At 38.1% G+C, this 19,087-nt stretch overlaps 2 protein-coding genes across 2 annotated transcripts; one reads left to right on the top strand and one right to left on the bottom strand.

Moving 5' to 3' along the window:
- The first annotated feature begins 2,446 nt into the window (after positions 1 to 2,446).
- LOC147864351 (uncharacterized) lies at positions 2,447 to 12,176 on the top strand. Its single transcript, XM_087320111.1, has 10 exons — positions 2,447 to 3,101; positions 4,988 to 5,065; positions 6,416 to 7,446; positions 7,545 to 7,633; positions 9,164 to 9,267; positions 9,346 to 9,445; positions 9,520 to 9,613; positions 10,021 to 10,135; positions 10,206 to 10,737; positions 11,241 to 12,176. The coding sequence occupies exons 1-10, from the start codon at positions 2,795 to 2,797 to the stop codon at positions 11,860 to 11,862; spliced, it is 3,072 nt and encodes a 1,023-aa protein (XP_087176237.1). The 5' UTR covers positions 2,447 to 2,794; the 3' UTR covers positions 11,863 to 12,176.
- Positions 12,177 to 13,780: 1,604 nt separating this feature from the next.
- On the bottom strand, positions 13,781 to 16,850 carry LOC147864350 (nifU-like protein 2, chloroplastic). The gene is made up of 4 exons (XM_087320460.1): positions 16,702 to 16,850; positions 16,489 to 16,582; positions 15,599 to 15,918; positions 13,781 to 14,017 (listed from the first exon to the last, which is right to left on the bottom strand). Exons 1-4 carry the CDS (start codon positions 16,768 to 16,770, stop codon positions 13,829 to 13,831), a joined length of 672 nt encoding a protein of 223 aa, XP_087176586.1. The 5' UTR covers positions 16,771 to 16,850; the 3' UTR covers positions 13,781 to 13,828.
- Between the last annotated feature and the right edge of the window lie 2,237 nt (positions 16,851 to 19,087).

Below are 19,087 nucleotides of genomic sequence, written 5' to 3'. Positions count from 1 at the left end.
TACAAAACAATGTTGCCTTAGTTATAATTATACTTATATAACTTTAGGACTATTTACAAATATGACCTCAATGGTCACATTTGAACATATTTACTAGTATGTTCCTATTTGCTAGTTCATATAGAGTCCGGCCGGACTCCTTCCGGATCCATCTGGTCCAGTTCCTTCCTTCGTCCCGTTTTCTGGCTCGTCCGGTTCTCATCCGGAGGGACCTGTTTCCCAACAACTTAATTATGATTGATTGGCCAAAACACACGATACAAAATATTAACTCAGAAATCATAAGGAGCTTTTGGTGCTCTAAGCAGTTGCGTAGAGGTATACGGCTCCTATCACTAGAGAAGATATGCACTCCACGATTGAGTGGAGGGCTAAATATTCTTAATTTGCATTTGCATAGGTTGGCTAGAAAAGCTACTTTATTGCCAAAATTTGTTGAAAAAACATTTCCTTGGGCAATGATGTTATCTGATATGTTTGATCATTTGAAAACCAAGTCATTTGGCTCATGGGATACTAACCATTGGGATGTAGTGTTTGGAAAGCTTGATGGGCACATCAAAGGTTGTCCATTTAGCTCAAAGCTTCTAAAGCATTGGAAGGAAGTATTGCACCACATAAAATGGAGAGGTAGGAATTCAGAATCAGGGAACTCTTTACGCCTCGAAAGCTTACACTAGATTGATATATTCCCACAGTCACTAGCTAAACAAGAGCCTAGGAAAGCTTTTTTTTTAGCAGAGAAGGGGCTGAAATCAATTGCAGATGTGGTAAATGACCAAGGTCACTTATTGCACTTCAATGACATGACATATCGTTATAGTCTTGGGCCACATCATCGCATTATTTGGAATCAAGTCACAAAGTTGGTACTTTCCTTAGTACCTGTGCCACCTCTAGATGGAGATCGTAGGATTCAGGATTGGATGTTACAAAAAGGGAACATTGTTATTCCAATGCAAAACATTACAACACATTCAATGTATATGTTGTTGCAACCTGTCCCATGGTTTCACGAACATGCAAATGCATTATGAAACCTACACACAATGCAATCCTAGTGGAAAAATAGGCTTACAAGATTATGGAGCTCTAGTCTTCCACTTAAGGAACGAGTATTCTTATGGAGATGCCTATTGGGTGTGTTGCCGACTGGGTCGAATCTTCAAAAGAGATCAATAGCCTATTGATCGTATCCAACCTTATCTCATTACCAATATGAGTAGTAATGCTCGTAGACCCCTTACACTACTTCGAACTCGATCTCACAAGTTAGGTATTGAAGTTGCATCATGGTATCAAAATGTAACGAACTTGAAGACATGCAAAGTATGCAATGAAGGCATGGTAGAGGATGAATATCACTTGCTCTTCACATACCCGACATATAATGCAATTCATTCAAGATATGCTGACATACTAAGAGGGAGTGATAACTTAAGTGCCATACTTAAGACACCACCGAGAAGGTTGACCTCATATGTGTATGCTTTATTCACACATAGAGACTTTGTGCTTCAATGTATGAATACCCCTTCTTAGGAAGGAGAAACATATCAAGAACACATGTATACTCTAGTCCCATAGGTCAAAATTGGCCTCTTTATGGACGATAAAAAATTCTAATTCTAATTCTAACCCTACCAACCAAGGCCTCTCTCTATGTGTGAATGAAACGACAGAGAAACTCTACTAGATTCCCTGATGTGATTAAGAAAAGACAATGTGTTCAGGAGTGTGCACAATTCCAAGAAAAGATCAAGCATAATGGGTTCAGAACCTTGGGTTGCCTAACTATTTCTGAAGCCTAATCTTGACAAGCGTGCGTGCACACATCATTGTCAAGAGTCTTCGTTTCCTTAAAACACTCAAAACCCTAAACCCATGTTTGGCAAACAAGAAACCCAAGTTCTTAAACCCTAAACCCACACCCACACCCACGACCCTTAAACCCTTAACCCATCTCCCAAACACCTTCTGATACATGCATGCATGCAAACGAATGCGATTTGGAGAGTCAAGGTCGAGCACAAGATTTCCGAAACCCAAAAAGACACAATGCATTCGAATGCGATTCGGAGAATGAAGGTCGAGCGCATGATTTTCCGAAACCCGCCCCCAAAACAAAACACAATGAATTCAAAGCACAGGGGCTGAAGTCGGTCGGCATTGATGCCGAACATCTGAACCCCAACCCCGTGATGATAAAAGCTGCCCCCCCATGGGGGAAGTAAAAAGACTACAGACTACTTTTGTTCTCATGATTTATGCAAGAGCCCAGAGCCCAGAGGCAGAGCCAGAGCCAGAGAAGCATATGTTTCCAATATCCCAAGAGCATCTATCTATCATATGATATACATATCTCTATCAAAAGAAATGCCTTTTTCTTTGTTCCTCTGTGTTCTTCTTTTCCCCAATTTGTTATTGTGGACAAAACAGAGATATTGATCATGCAGCCTCTACCCTCTGTTCCCTCATCAAAGCTCTGTAAACCCTAACAAACACCATACCCCCTAAAACCCACATCGTGGAAACCCTTGGAGTGCCCTAATTGCATAACCTGGGAACCCTAAAAATAAAAAACACACACCCTGAAACCCTGAAATATACACTCCCACGTTGTAGAATCCCTGAAGCAGAAACCCACATATGCTAGATACAAAAGTAAACCCACATCTGCAAACCCTAAAAAAAAGACAGGCCTTCTTGTAAATGAATAATCCGCCTGTGTGAGCTGTAAAGTTCTCAACAATTCTTCTTCTTCCTCGAGATTTCCCATCGTAAACTCACTTCAATGGATTTTTCGTTACAACAATCACTTGCTCCATCACCGTGGAACCTTAAAAGACTCAGAAAATTAGGAAGCTCATTGGGCACGTTTTCTTCTTCCTCCTCTTCCTCTTCACAGATGGCCATGATAATGGCTCGAAGATCGAAGCTTCGAGGGGTCAAATGCAGAAGTGTGGATGGAGAAGAAGGAGGAATCTCAGAAGAGAACCCAAAAATTAGATCTTGGAACAGTTCTTCTCCTTCAGGTAATTTGGATCAATTCTTGGGCTGGGCACCAAATGGATCACAAATCAATGGGGCTAATGCGTCAGGTACTTTGTGATAAAAAAATGAATATTTCTTTGTGATCAAATATTTAGCATTATTTATTTTCTTTTCATAGTTCTTTTAGAAACTGGAATTTAGTGTTAGAAAAAATTGGAAATTTTGTTACATTTTTCTTGCATCATCTGAATGTGATCTATTTATTTGTTATGAATCAGAATTTGAGGGTATTGCTTTATTTCATTGCATATGAAACCAAAGAAGTTACAGCCATTGAGATTTGATATGATGTTGGATAATAAGCAAAACAAAGAAAATACATTGTGTCTAGATCAAATGAATAAAATAAAAATCTGATTGGTTGCACATCCATAGTTGAGAGGCTGTTGTCATTAATCTTGGACACTGAGATGTGCAATGAACAAGAGTATGAGCGCAGGAGACACAATCCAAAAACTTCCGTATTGATTTTATTATTATATTCGAAGGTCAAATTTTCTATATGGAACCAAAGGAAATACATCAAATTTGAGACCTTTTATTGGAATTGGGACCTTAACACAAATTATTTACCACGACTAGGTAATGATTTAACATAGAAACACTAATTAATACTTATTCTGAAAGTCACAAAAGTTAAGGTCATGAAAGAAAACACAATATTGGGCTCAAAACAGCCTTCTCATACCTGTAGAATTCTTCCATAAAGACATGTTTTGTGTATTTGACTAGTTCCAAATAGCATGGGGGCCAAGATGAAAGTAGTCCTGCTTTTCCTTTCCTTTACACAATATCACCTGTTTTTACTTTACAAAAGAAGTGTTTTAGGATCTGACTGCTGATGTTTGAGCTCATTCTTATCCTAAGGCTCCATACGAGGTATATATTACATGGTTAAATGGATCCTTGAGTACTCACAGATCTGCACCCCCTATAATGCAATCTTGATTCTTATCCTAAGGCTCCATACGAGGTATATATTGAATGGTAAAATGGATCTCTTGAGCAATCACAGATCGCACCCCCTATAATGCAATCTTGATTCTGAAAGTTACAAAAGTCACAAAAGTTAAGGCCATGAAGAAAACACAATATTGGGTTCAAGTCAGCCTCCTCTTACCTGTAGAATTCTTCCATTAAGACATGTTTTGTGAATTTGAATAATTCCAAATAGCATGGGACCCATGTCTTTCTTTATTTACACAAGATCACCTGTTTTTAATTTACAAAACAAGTGATTGAGGATCTGAGTGCTATTGTTTGTGGACATTTTTGAGTACTCAGAGATCTGCAAAATATATTAAATGGTAAAATGGTTCCTTTGAGTACTCAGAGACCTGCACCCTGTATAATGCAATCTTGGTTTCAAACACATTATGTCAGTACAATTCATGCACCATATTTACAGTGCCATTGTTAGTGGACTTTCTTATCCTAAGATTCCATACCAAATAATATGTTGAATGGTTCCTTCAAATACTCACACTTCCCATTGCCTATAATGTCATCTCGTGAATGCTTGACGTCCCGTATTGTGTTGTGTGCGGATTTGATAAGTAATGCTTGATGCTCAAGAATTTCATGGATAAGCATTGCAATCGACTGCCCATCCACATTGTAACTGGGAGAGAAAGCTGTATACAGATAGACCATGGCTGAAAATATGAGGAAGCAGGGCTGATGGAAGGCTGAGCACAAGTGCATTAATATGACATTGATAAACTCAAGTATTCAAACTAACTTTGTCATGAAAATCAGCACTTCTGCCAACATAATTTTTTTTCTGTAATCAATAATCGAAAACATTGACATCGTACATTTTTCATGACTGGTAAATGTTCATTTCTCCTTTCCAAGCATTCACTGTTGCAAGTAGAAAATGAGATATGGTTTCACACAGAGATACTCATGGTCATATGCATCAAGCTTGCAGGTTGGATTAAAATTGGAGGTGTTGTGCTGCTGGGAATAGGCTTCTCTCTTGGTGCACGTGGTCTATATGCAAGGAAAGGTATGTTGACACTCAGTTGAAGGGTAGTTTTTTTATGGTGTGAAGAAATAAATCCTTAATGTCTCATATCATCTATGCTTATTTTAAGTAAAAAGAGCTAAAACGATAAAAGATGTTAACAGCAGAGAACATTAAAAAAGTTAGTTATCTCAAGTGCTCCAGTCAGTCCTCACTAACCATCCCCGACTGTTATCATTAGTGACAAGGGAAAGCCAGCCATGTCCTATCTCATTCTTGCCATGGGGAGAAAATTTCACTTCCCAGGCCTCTCTTTCTAGAGGATAGCAGTTGGTGTGTATAGTTGTGAAATATACATGTATATGCTTGTTTTGGATCCTTTCACCTCCTTAGAGGAAGTCACACAAGGGCTGTCGTAGTCATTGGATGTTGCAGCCATACATGCCTTTACCACAATATAGCCAGCAAGATGTTCACACGTGGTAGAGCCACACAAAATAGTTGGTATAATGCATTATGTTGTGATACAATGAAATGCTTGGGATGAGAAGTGACTCAGGAGATTTTTACACATAGACAAGCAAGGGCAGCCACCTTTTCAGTGAGAGTGCTTTTTTGGAACTGTGATTGTATACTTGCCGTTCCAAGCCTGGAAATGGAGATTTTCATAATCTAACTGATGGAATTCTATCTCAATGATGAGACAGGACCTAGCCCATGAGCTTACTTTCTCGGGTGGAACAAGCTGAGAGTAATTTCTATCCTGAGAGATGAATAGTGGGGTTGGATGGTTGCTTTCCTGATTGTTGTGGGGAAGCTTGCATGTTGAGCTATTAGATCAGTCGGTAAAGCATGCCCTTTATAGTTGTGCCTATACTGCAGAGTTAGAAATGTAAGAATGGTTCCAATCGTATGGCAGCAGCATAAAAGTATTATCTCCATTTCAATATAGCTTGGATTTTCACATCTAAATATGCCTATAATGGGAAAAAATAGAGTGATCTGAGTCGATATCAATTAACTGGATAATGAAAGAACATGGCTGAGCTTCACAACATCTCTTGAGAGGAAAATTGTCCACTGCAAGGCACTATTTTTAGACACATCAGAGGATGGATTTATGATCAGGCTTTCTTATATGTATATGTATTTATTTCATGCATTGCATAATGTCACAACGGTAACTTAGCACCTATTTGCAGAATCAGGAGAAGGATTCAAATCTGACCATTACAATGAGTAGTTCTAAATTTTTATTGCATAGTAAGTCTATAGGGTATTTTATATTTCGTGGTGCCCTATTCTCTTTGCAGATCCATTCCATAATACGGTTATTTAAAGGGTTATAGTGGTTTTCATGTTTTTCTTCTGAATGCCGTGATGGATCTGCAGATGCATCAAGAGAATTTGCAGTTACGCCTCCAATAATTGAATCAGTGTCAACTTCCAAAGGATTGGAGGATGCAGAGACGAACAGTACTTCAGATGGGAGTGGTGAGAGCATACAATATTCTATAAATGACCAGGACAAAACTTTGAAAGACCAAAGAGAGACACATATAGATGTTAGTGTGCCTGATATTCATGTTCAAGAGAACAGAGATGGAGAAAACATAGAGAAGATAGATAATTTTGCATCTACCGGAAGTTTGGAAGAAAAAGAGGAGCCTCTACAGGCAGCTGAATCTGATACCCCATTGTCCATCTCTGAGGATGTTACATTGGAAGGAGCAAATATAAGTGGTGATGCTATTGACACCGATATACCTGACTTAGCCATAACAACAATGGCTGATGAAGAAGCCGTTGCAGAAAGTAATGATGTTTCATTCAATTCTGAGATCTCCGATAATGTTGAAGAAGATTCAGCTGCGCCATCCATTGTGTTGACTGTAGACGATTCTCTGAAGGAAGCTCTTACCATAGCAGAACACCAAGATAGTGTGTCCTATACTGTTGAAGAGGATATATCTGTTCCATTAACTGTGCTGCCAGAGAACGGATCTTTTACGGAAGAAGTTGCCATATCAGAAGAACATAATTTTTTTTTGTCTGGTCCTGCTAAAGAAGATTCATCTACTCCATCAAGTGTGCTGGCTGAGGATGATTCTCAAAAGGAAACACTTATCATTTTAGAAGAGCACCAAGGAACTCCGTCAGTTCTAGATGAGACTGATTTATTCTTGATTGATGATGTTGAAAAAACTCTGCAAAATCTTGAAATTGTCTCTGATCAACAAAATGACATCTCTAAAACTGAGCCCGGCTCCTCTGTTACGGAAACTGGACATGCATATTTGTCCATTGGAATAACTGCTCCTCGTACCCCATCAAGCCAACTACCAAAAACAGGTCAGGTAGTAGTTGGTGCATCTGTTGACCACATGCAAGAGCAAGTGATGGTGGCACTGCAAGGTCTGAAAGTAAGTCGTTCAGGTTGAGATGTCTGTCTGATCCTGAATATGGAGTATTATCCAGGAACTGTGGGATTTCAAATTCACAATATGATGTGATTTTATAGGTTATTGAAGCAGGAGTGGAACCTAGTTGCATTTGTAAAAGACGAGACTATGCACGTTGGCTAATTGGAGCAAGTGCTGCACTATCAAGGTGTGTTACCAAGTTCTATACCTTGTTTGTAAATGAACATATTGACTAGCACATCTATTTTGTGATCAGCTAAATTTTCAGTGGTTGTGGTAAGTGATGGATTATTGTTATTCGTTATTGGATTGAACATACATTATTTGATACCATGAAGTCTTGGAATGCTACATTAGAATTTACTATTTTCAGCCAACCAGGCATGCCTTAATATGTAGTGGTAGGCAAGGATGAAATTTTGTGATTTATCTTGAAGGTTTGCAAGAACCAAATTTAGTGATGACCATTTCATAAAGGTTAAACCTGGATGTAATAAAGATGTTTGGGCTATAGAGGCTTAATTCTGGTCCCTCCCTAGTTTTGCATCCACTCTTTCAGCTCCCCAATCTGGTCCACCTTTTCCAGTGGTAATAGTAATAACTCTAAATCATCCTATGATTTTATCCTTGGCATCTGGTATAATATAGAATCAAACTTAGAATGCATCACTTTGCCTTTACATATTAAATCTCTTTGTATGTCACATGACCAAGACATCTTTTGTACCATGCTTAGATAACCATATGCTACATTGCTGGGGAAGATGTAACATTGCATTGCCATGTTGCCATCCTCAATGCAACCTGTTTTTTATGTTTTAAAATATGCTGGAAGGGACCCTGCTAAACATACTTGCCTGGATCTCATCTCAGGCCCATGTAGTTTGGTGGTTCTGAAGTGCTACATTGTTCAGGGTCTTTTCTGGATCCTCCATCAGACTTGGTATTTTTATCTTGATCTCATGGAAATGGAAATGGGAATATCATGTTTATCAATGTAGTCTGAGTTTCTCCAAGGAGTGACATGATCAGATGCGTTCACGCACAATAAAATAATGATAGGACATCTCTATATAGCCATTCCCTGCAATGATGAGCCACAGCTCAGGCCACGATTATAAAAGAATGGCAAAAGGGTAGGAAGAAGAATTAAAGGTGTGTTAACATCTCTAAAGAAGCCAATGTCGCCTATGAGACCACACTAATGTGCATCATGTAGCTTGTTTGTTTGTTCGAAATGTTAACATATCTAAAGAGGCCAATGTAGCCTATGAGACCAAGCCAATATACATCTTGTAGCTTCTTCACATGTTCGAAAAATAAAAATTTAGGAATCCCTAATAGAGAATGCAATATTGTTATGTTGGACCATCTGAAATCCCCACATCTTAATTGTGCTAGATTGAGAGAAACAAATAAAAAGCTGTAGAATGTCTGTCATCAGTAACTTTGCCTACGATGGGGATCTATATAATGGTTTCTGTTTACAGCTTACTCTAGTAAAAACAATTTGAAGCATGTGGTTTCATATTTCACCCCATGTTCTTACTTTCTTAGATTATCCTTATTTTTTGATGTTTCAACTGCATATGCAAAAGGAAGTACAGTGCCTGGGTTCACTCTACACTGTAATACTGCAGAGTATATTTGTCTGGAATTATTTCACCTCTAAATGTAACTTATAAATTAATGGCAAGTTGGTTGTCGTGCCATGCAGAAGTCCCTCCCACAAAGTGTTTCCTGCTATGTATATTGAGAATGTTACCAAGCTTGCATATGATGACGTGCAACCGGAGGATCCTGATTTCCCTTTCATTCAAGGTAATATAGATAGATTGTTCAACTTTGAAAACCGATCCTCAAATTGTTAATTTTGATTGATCTACTGTTGGTTTTCAGGTTTAGCTGAAGCAGGGTTGATTTCTAGCAGGTTATTACAAGACGATTCCTTACAAACTGGAAATATCGATGATATCGATTCAACTTTCTCACCAGACAGGTAATTTAATCATAAGGTTATTAATGATGATGTAATATCAATGACAGAGGGTGATTCTGTTTTGGTACATTCAGTCCTCTTACACGCCAAGATTTACTTACTTGGAAGATGGCATTAGAATGGAAGCCTGTTTTCTCACCTGCAATTCCTGCCACAACAGGAAAAGAGGTAGTTTAGCTGGGTTGAACTTTTTGCAAGCATCTTTGTGTGAGAAAATTCTTGATTAGTGCAAAGTGTGAGCCGAGTTTTCATTTTATCTTTTAGTGTTCAAATGGCAAGTGGTATATATGATATTGATAGATGTTCAATAGAATGATTGTTTCTAAATTTATTATCTTTGTGATTTTGTTGTGGTTATGATTGTTTTAAAATTTATATTCTTTTAACAGAGCATGTTTTTGAAGACAAGTACACTTACATTAGATTACGTTATTGCACAAAATGAGAGTTTTTTTGCAGCTAATTTGCCTGAACAAAAATCCCTCCCACGATGATGCTCGCATAAATTAACACTTCTAATTGTGGATTGGTCATGATTTTTTCATGTATGCTGAAATTCCGCATACTTCGCTCAGAAACTTCGAGAAGCATGTGGATTTATTGATATCGACAAAATACATCGAGATGCAATTCCAGCTTTATTGGAGGATGCTACTGCAGGAGAACGAAGCATCGTTGCTTTAGCTTTCGGTATGTTTACTTGCACATTTTGGTAAATATTTCTACTGAGCATTGTTGTTGAGATGTTTGATATCATTAGGCTATACAAGAAGGTTCCAGCCTGAAAAACCCGTTACCAAAAGTCAGGCAGCAGTTGCACTTTCTACCGGAGAAGCTTGGGATGTCATATCTGAGGAATTGGCAAGGATAGAAGCAGATTCTATAGCTGAAGCTGCTGTTGCAGCTGAGCTAGCTTTAGAGAAAAGAACTCAGCAGGAAATGGCTGCTGAATTTGAAGGGCTTCTACAAGTGGAGACAGAGAAGCATCATGCCGCTTCCAAGTTGGTAGAAATGATGAAGGCGGAGCTAGAACAATTGAAGCTAGAAAGGGATGAGGAGAAATATACTTTGCTCAAGGAGCGGGCATTGTTAGATGCAGAAAAAGATTTTCTCTTGAGCTTCAGGAGGGACGTGGATAATCAAGCTTTGGCTTTGTCCACTGAAAAATTGGAGGCTGTATTTGAGAGAGAGAAGGCAAATAAGCTATTCACTGAAGCTGAAAAGGAAAAGGCGGTTATAAACGAGCTTCGGTTGGAGGTTGAGGTCGAGAGAAACGCACTTGCTCTGGCCAGGTAACAAAAAAAATTAGCGACTCTTTATAACTCTCAATGAGTCATGTCTATGTGAGAAATGTTTTTTCATTTGCTTAAAAAATGGAATTTATGAATAGTTATTACCTTTTCTTGCTTGGGTTTCTCTTCACAAATCATAATTTTATTTTACTTGTGAGATATTTTAATGTTTGCACACTTTCCTGTTGGGTGTTTCTTATTTCAAAGTGTTATTAATTTAAGGGATTTTTGAAGGATTTGGACCAAAGATTAACTGTTTGTTTTAATATGTATATGCTTTGTGTTATTAGTATTTCTCATCTCTTTTTTCTGTTTCTGAGATTATGGAAGGATTAGTAAGAAGATGGTTCTCATCTTGACTCCTATTTTCTACATTTGGGATTCATGAGGTGTTGAGCTGACGTTTGATGGGTTTTTTGTGGGAACGATGATTTGAATATTTATGTGGACTGAAGCTGGTTCAAATCTCTAAATTTCTGTTTTTGCATGTGGAAAATTTGAAGGATTTGGGCTGAAGATGAAGCAAGAAAGGCGCAGTCACATGCAAAGGTGCTGGAAGAAATGAGACAAAAGTTAAGTAGTGAAGAACTGGAGCGGCGCGCCAAGGAGCACACCGAAGAAGTGAGAGAACCTCCAGCACAAAACAATGAGGTCTCAGAAGGGGAACCAATGAAGAACTCTGAAATTGAAGGTGTCGATCAACTCAATAAAGCAACAGATTTACAATTCACAGGCCCAACATATACAGAGCCAAAGTTGCCTCAATTATCGATAGATGGGCTCATCACGAAAACCAAGGATTTAGTTGACTTGTTCGTAGAGGCAGTGTTAAGATTGTTGCGATTCGTCTACATTGTTTTTCACACCGTAGAGCGTCGAGTTATCGAGCTCGCTGGAGGATTTCAGGAAAAGTTTCAAGAAGCAAAGATTAATGGCACTAACATCATAACAAAGGCAGTAGAAGATGTGAAAATGGGTGTCCCCAAGGCTGTGGATGAAATCAAGGTTACTGTTCCTGCGGCAGTGGCTGGGGTCACTTCAAGCATTCGAGATGGGACGCTGAAAGTAGTAGATGGATGGAGAGAAGGGGCAGAACGGATTGTGCAAAAGCTCAAAGTCCCTTGAAGTAGTGAGTGGTTAGAGAAGTTTTGTGAGGTATTCATTTTTGAATTGTCCTTCAAAAACAAAAAAAGGTTGGGAACTTTGCTATCTAAAAGAATTTTCACATATATCCCATTTGGAAATGGGTAAATGTTGCCTCAAGCCTAGCACAAAATATGAGGGCACATCAATGCCCAATGAAATAAAAATAAGCATGTCTCAATGCATCACACCATAAGCAAAACAATCGTCTCTTGACGATAGATTTTGTTCCAGAAGAGGAATACTGAAAAGGTCGTATTAATTAAAAATATACATATTTCAACTTTTTGCATTGATTAGAGCGTGTTATCGTCTTTTTGTTCCTAACCAAAAGTTGTGGATTGACATTTACATACCAAAACACGTTAAGATGTGAAGGATAATTGCTCGACATCAGCTCATTCCTGTAATTTCATTGTGCAGAACAGTATTTCTCAAGGATTAGGAACTCACAATCATACTTACTATCAACCGTGCTGAATGATGCAAGTCTACAGGCACATTTAATTCATGTACATATGACACTGTAATTTCATTGTGCAGAACAGTATTTCTGAAGGATTAGGAACTCACAATCAACCGTGCTGAATGATGCAAGTCTACAGGCACATTTAATTCATGTACATATGACCCTTTAATTTCATTGTGCAGAACAGTATTTCTGAAGGATTAGGAACTCACAATCATACTTACTATCAACCGTGCTGAATGATGCAAAGTCTACATGCACATTTAATTCCTGTACATATGATGCTTGATCTTTCAAATTTGACCCCAACTCTGGAATCAAATATGTGACATGGAGGACAAGTAATAATAATGGATGTTTAAACATAATTGTTAAGACATTGCAACATCAAAATGTTTTCTTGGATTTTGAATGAAGTTTACCTGCATTTTACAAACTATAAATATGATGTATTACATACCATATGTATAAATTAATTGGGATGGTGTATAAATTAATTGCTAATTGTTGTTGAAAAGTTGGTCTTCGCTATTTCTGAGTACATTCCTATACTGAGTATTTGCTTCTTGAGGCCATACATTTCTTTTATTATTTATTTGGTCTCAAGAGGCCACTTTGGCCTCCTAAATGATATATACCTCTTTTCTTTACTTTTTATTTCTTTTGCATGAATTGTTGTTTGCATTGAAACTTTCATGGGGGAACTTAAAGCACATCAATCTATTCCTCAGTACTTTGCTTTGATGCATATAAATGTTGCAGAATGCACAATTTTAATGGTATGGACCAAATCAACCATTTGAAACAGGATTCTTTGATTACATCACGTTGGTGGCATAATTTGTAGTCCATATACGGTCTCTTTCACTAACAATTTCTAGACACAATTCAGGTGAAATAGATACCCATAATACCCAAGGAGTAACAAAACCATCCCAGCATTTGTCTACCGACATATATCGAAAGGGAAGTCTTTATTTTTTGACTGTTATATAGTTATATAATCCTTGGTAATGCAGAAGGATATGCTCCTAACAAAGAAATGAATAAACATGAGCAAAACATTGTGGTTAATTCTTCATCCCTTTTCTCCAATTCTCATTTACAAAGAACCCTTCATTTGCCTAGACGTAAGGTCCATTTGCAAAGGTTATAACCTACGGATATAAGTATCATCAATATTTGGGAAAATTGCCAAGTTCAATGATTTTAAAATTGTAGGCAAGTAAATAGACCTAATGGAAGTCCTAAAAGGTAAGTTCCAACCTGGGATTTGATTAAAAAAGTAATTGATTTCATTGAGAAATAAAATCATCATAAAAATATAGCACTAACCTTGGTTTCTCAGAAATATTAAACAGTTTATGGTTTTTTCCCTTTCTTAAATAAAATCTGATAAATTTACTGTTACAAAGACCAACAAACAACTGCTTATATGTACAAACAATATCATTGATCAAAACAAAATTACACAAGATACTACAACAATTGTACAGCCGCAATCATTGGAATTTTTTCCCGCAGTTTCTGCGTGACAGCCACTCGCACCGTCATTACTTGGGCAGCCGGCCCACTTATTCGTATCTTCACGACCGGACCATCAATCTTTTCCAAATCAAGCTCCCCTCCACCAGTTCCACTTAAGTAAGGTCTAATTTCAGATAGAACCTGGTAGATGAAATAAACAAATTTCATAACCAGCAGGAACAAGACAAAACAAAGTTCAATACGTACTAAATCCTAGTGAACATTTGGCGTGAGAAAATAATTTAAATCTTACTAAATAGCAGTCTCAAGTAATGAGAAGTACCACTAATTTTCATAGCATTATATTTCACAGTGATTCACACATAGGCTTTAATAGTTTAGTTTTTATCTTGCTTTCATACTACTCTTTTACTCTTTAGGCAGACATGACTCGGAATTTCCCAACTCAGTGTTATCCACTCAGTGAACTCTCGCAAATTAAACCACAGAACATATCTTCTCCTCATGGACACTCCTAATAAGGAGCATGTGGAGTCTTCAGTTATGGGATCAAATCTCTAATCAAATCTTGCGAGCTTAAGCCAGAACAGCATTTGGACAGTTGACCCCCTGGGAAGTCCTGATTTCATCATACAGACATAATATGGCCCTAGCAGTTGGAGTGGAGACTAATGATTTACATCAATGGACACATATCCTCCCTGCACAGACACTCCTAACAAGGAGCCAGTGTGAAAAGTTTAAGAGGGTGAGAGGTTCTCCAGCAAGAGAATTCACACACATTCTAATCAAATCTTGAAGCATAAAATACCATGAGCTAATTACAGACAACACTAGTAGTTGACAACCAACCACATGCCAGAGATACAATGTGTAGGATAACTCCTATCCTACACATTGTATCCCTAGCATGTGGTTATAGGCCTCTCTACTTAACTAATGATTATTTTATGCTTTGAGATTTTATTAGAATGCAGTCCTACCCTACACATTGTATCCCTGGCATGTAGTTGGCAGTCACCAGCTAATGGATCGGCATCTCTAAAGTAACTGATGATTTTTCATGATTTGATTAGAGAGCGTGAACTCTCTTGCCAGAGGGCCTCTCACCCTCTTAAAACTGTTCACCCTGATGCGCTAATTATTAGGAGTATCCATGAGGGGAGAATATGTGGTGAAATTTAGTAGATAAACTTTCTATGACTCATTAACCTTCCTAATACACGTTGGCATAACAACAAGAAACCACTGAAGACACTAAGACATTTCAGATCCATCTTGTGAACTTAATTTGACTTAACACAAGATATTGCACATATAGAATGATATACTTTTATAATGACAACTCATTTGTCCTCCCAACTACTGACTAGCATGGGGCTGGCTAAGGCCTCTCTCAAATAGGTGGCAGACCAAGTGAATGGGTGAAGCTTGTCACTCACTTGAAAGAAGGCTAGCCATGCTTATTATATTAAAGTCTGACCTTCCTGAACCCTAGCACCCATGTGAAAGCCACAAACATGAAATAAACTAAAAGAATATAGACCTTGTGATGAGCCTGTCTGAGGTCTCAATGTCTTATCTTATTCCTATTGCATTATAATTTAGCCCCCGATTTGGTTTTTCCTTTTCTTTTTCTTTGCTTTCAATTTGCACCATTTGTATAGATATAATCAACTATAACTGAGAGAACTAAATGCTTGAAAGTTACCTAAAGATAAAACTACTTTGTCAACGTTTTCAAATGCAAATTAAGCTCACCTTTTCAATATTCTCTTCGTTCAATTCAAGGCCTGTCTCTTGATCCATGACTTGCTCTACACCAATAATTTCAGGAATCTTCTCCATCAATTTGCGTTCGATGCCCATTTTCATTGTCATCATAGAACTAGGACAAGATCCACAAGCTCCCTTAAGCCTTAACTTGACTATCAGGCCATCAATCTCATACAATTCCACATCACCACCATCAGACATCAAGTAAGGCCGAACCTCATCAAGAACAGATTCCACATTCTCTTCTGTTAAGGCTAAAGAGCCATCGGTTGACGCCGCCTTTGGGCTTGCTAAAGCTTGAGACACTACAATCCCCACATATCATTCTATTAAAATTGCATGAAGACATCATCAAATTAAATACAACATTAAATCAAAAACATCATCAAATCAAGCAGTGAACTAAAAACTCCACGAAAGACGACATCAAATCAAAGATACAATACATGTCATGATAAAATGAAAACATCACAAAATTATAGAAAGAATGAAATTATAAGTTTTGAAGCTTTTCAATCTCAAGGTTTACCACTCTAAGATCAAGGAAGTTTGTGAATGCATGGCAATGAATGATGAAATCAAATCAAAGAAATAATCCAATCCCACATGATAAAAGGCAGCATCAAATCAAAGAAAATATGAAATCAAAATTTCAAGAGTATGAATGTGTGTGCAAATTAATAGTAACATCATATTAACAGCTTCATCAAAACAAAACATTATAGATGAAACCATCAAATCAAAGGCAACACCAAATTGTAGATGTCAACAGATACAAAAGCATCATCCCATTAAATATGATTGGTGACAACATAAAGTCATAAACATTTGAAAAGACATCATCAAAATTTCATGGTTTAAGGCTTTTGTTTTACCTGTCTGCGATTTAGGATGTGTTTGAATTCTCAACAATGAATGATTGCCGAGCGTTTGAATGTTGGTGGAGTAGACATAGCCATGTGAGAAGGCCTGACATAAGAAAAAGAAGAAGAAGAAGAAGAAAGTACACGTGTACATAATTAGAAGCATTTTGAAGGACCCAAAGGCAAGAAAGAAAGAAAGAAACTTCTTTAGTCATTTCCAATTACCTGTGATGCAAGCTGTAGCCGCGATGTGTGAGATGAGAGACAAGGAGGTTGAAGGTGCAGAGTATGCATCTCTATCTCTTATCTCTATCTCTCGTCACAGGCAGGCACAGAAGGTACAAAACCCTAATTGTAGCAGAGATGGATGATCTGTGGATATGGAGAAGATTTATATTATATATATATATATATATGTATGTATTTATATTATATATATATATATATATATATATATATACATATGTATGTATATACACACACACACACAAGCAAAGCATATTCTGGCCAATAGGATGGAGGCTCCCGGAAATCCGAACTGGGGAGACAGGACAATAGCCTCTGTTCCAATGTCCGAGAATTTCAGTGGGGAAGTCAATCAGTCCATCCGTCCATCGGTCAATTGAGAGTGAGTGTGCATTGAGATTTTTTGTGAGAGCCATTTCTTGCCAACGTGTGTTGTTCAGGTGCAGAACCCGATCGAGAACAACATGTGCGTTTGGGAACTTGGAAGTAGACCCCAGGTGTGCCCGGAACTCACCAGATTGACATCAATGTGCGGTTTGCAAGCTGAATCCTGCACTTGTTCAATGAGCAATACACACAATCGATGATGGCCCCTATCTCCCTGACTCATTGGTTTGCGCATGTTTCGATGCATCGAAGAGAATGCAGAGAGGCTTACCCCCATCTCACATCGAAGAGAAAACGTGAGCTATAATTATAATCTCTGCATTTTTTTTTAAGTTTCCCACTCGTGTCATGATACATTAGCAGTGCAAAAAGGTCTCATTCACAAAGGAATCTATGGATGCACCATGAAGCAAGTGTGTTGCATCTTACCTTCCATGCCAAAACTCCATATCTTGTTTCCAATCGAATCACAAAAGTTTACTTTTATGTATCTTTTTGCTTGCTTCCCATATGATTCTAGGACTTTTGGAACTTTAGGCATGTATTCAACGACTCTTTTCATGGACATGATCTCAAATGGGAAATGATGATCCCCTATTGAGAAGTAGGAAGGTGTCTGGCATTTGTATCTTGACATGGATAGCGTTTGTAGGAAAATACTTTTGGACTCTTTCAAACTCTTTCCAACTGAACTCAAGGATGCTACTACCCCATACTTCCACCCTATAGAGAAGCATTGAGGTCACCAAGTGTCGAAAATGTATTTTTTTCAAGAACCAAACTTTAATCTGTCTGGCATGGCATGTGTTTTTAAATGCATAATATGCTATATTTCTTACTTCATTCCATCTATGATTGAGGGAACTTCAAGTCCAATGTACTTGAAGCTTTCTACAAGTTCAAGTGGCTCATAAAGGGAGAAACACATGTTTAATGTTCATGGGAAACCCATTGCAATCTATGAGACGCGGCCTATCCCATAGTAAAGATTGAACTTTAGGTTCCCCCAAATTTATGACTTTGATCTTACATTATAAACCACCAAGCCAATAAGAATAAACAAGCCAACATGGAGCCATAGATATTGACTACACAACTTTTCTTACAAAGGTATATACAAGTTTTGTTGATGCTCATACTTCAAAGAACACAGTCTCTATGTGTGAATGAGAGATAGATAGATAGATAGATTATATTATCATCTTCGGAGGTCAAATATGACCTATGAGACCAAAAAGATTACATTTCACGTGATACATGTGAAAGTGAGTAGTGACTCTCGATGTTCAAGAACTTTACCAATGAATGTTGCAATCGAGAGTGCACATTGTGGTTGTGAGAGGAATTCATGCAAGGATTGGGCTCGGTCGAAGAGATGTGGAAAGCATGGTCGAATATGATCAAAGGCAGAGCATTGTATCAAAGTGTGATACTCAGACTCGCGAACTTGTTTAGGGCAAAGTGTGCATAGCCGACCACTCTCATCACTTGTGCCCCAACGCCCTGTTTCACATCGCAATGCATGTGAGCTAAGTCGCATGGAAGCAATGGTTTGAATGGTAGATAACGGTATGGGCTTTAACATGTATCGATGTGTACGATTTCCCCGTTCCGCAAAGAATATGGTTTTGTAGTTAGGTGCAACGTGTGTAGTATAATGTGTGAAGTGTGAGCCTCCACATTTGTCCCATGTCATTGTTATTGGTTTTAGGGTTAGGGTTAATGGTAATGATGATTGGTGATGGAGATGGTGTGTTTGATGAGGATGATGAGCGTTATGGGATTGATGGTGAGAGAAACGACAAGCATTGAGAAGCATTGTGGGGTGGGGGGTGGTGCCTAGAATGGCTCCACCCCCCTCCCAAGGGGGTTCAACGTTAAGGGGAGAGAGAGGAAGAGAGATGACAAAGAGAGAGAGAGATAGAAATGTTCATTGTATTCATTCATTTCCCCATAAGGGTTTAACTAGGTACAAAAG

This window comes from Azolla caroliniana, unplaced genomic scaffold, assembly GCF_043228905.1.
Source record: "Azolla caroliniana isolate FFs.n. ecotype wild unplaced genomic scaffold, voAzoCaro1.0.p SCAF_5, whole genome shotgun sequence".
NCBI classification, from domain to species: domain Eukaryota; kingdom Viridiplantae; phylum Streptophyta; class Polypodiopsida; order Salviniales; family Salviniaceae; genus Azolla; species Azolla caroliniana.
The sequence above is the reverse complement of the archived record's forward strand: the minus strand, read 5'-3'. Positions and strand labels throughout refer to the sequence as shown.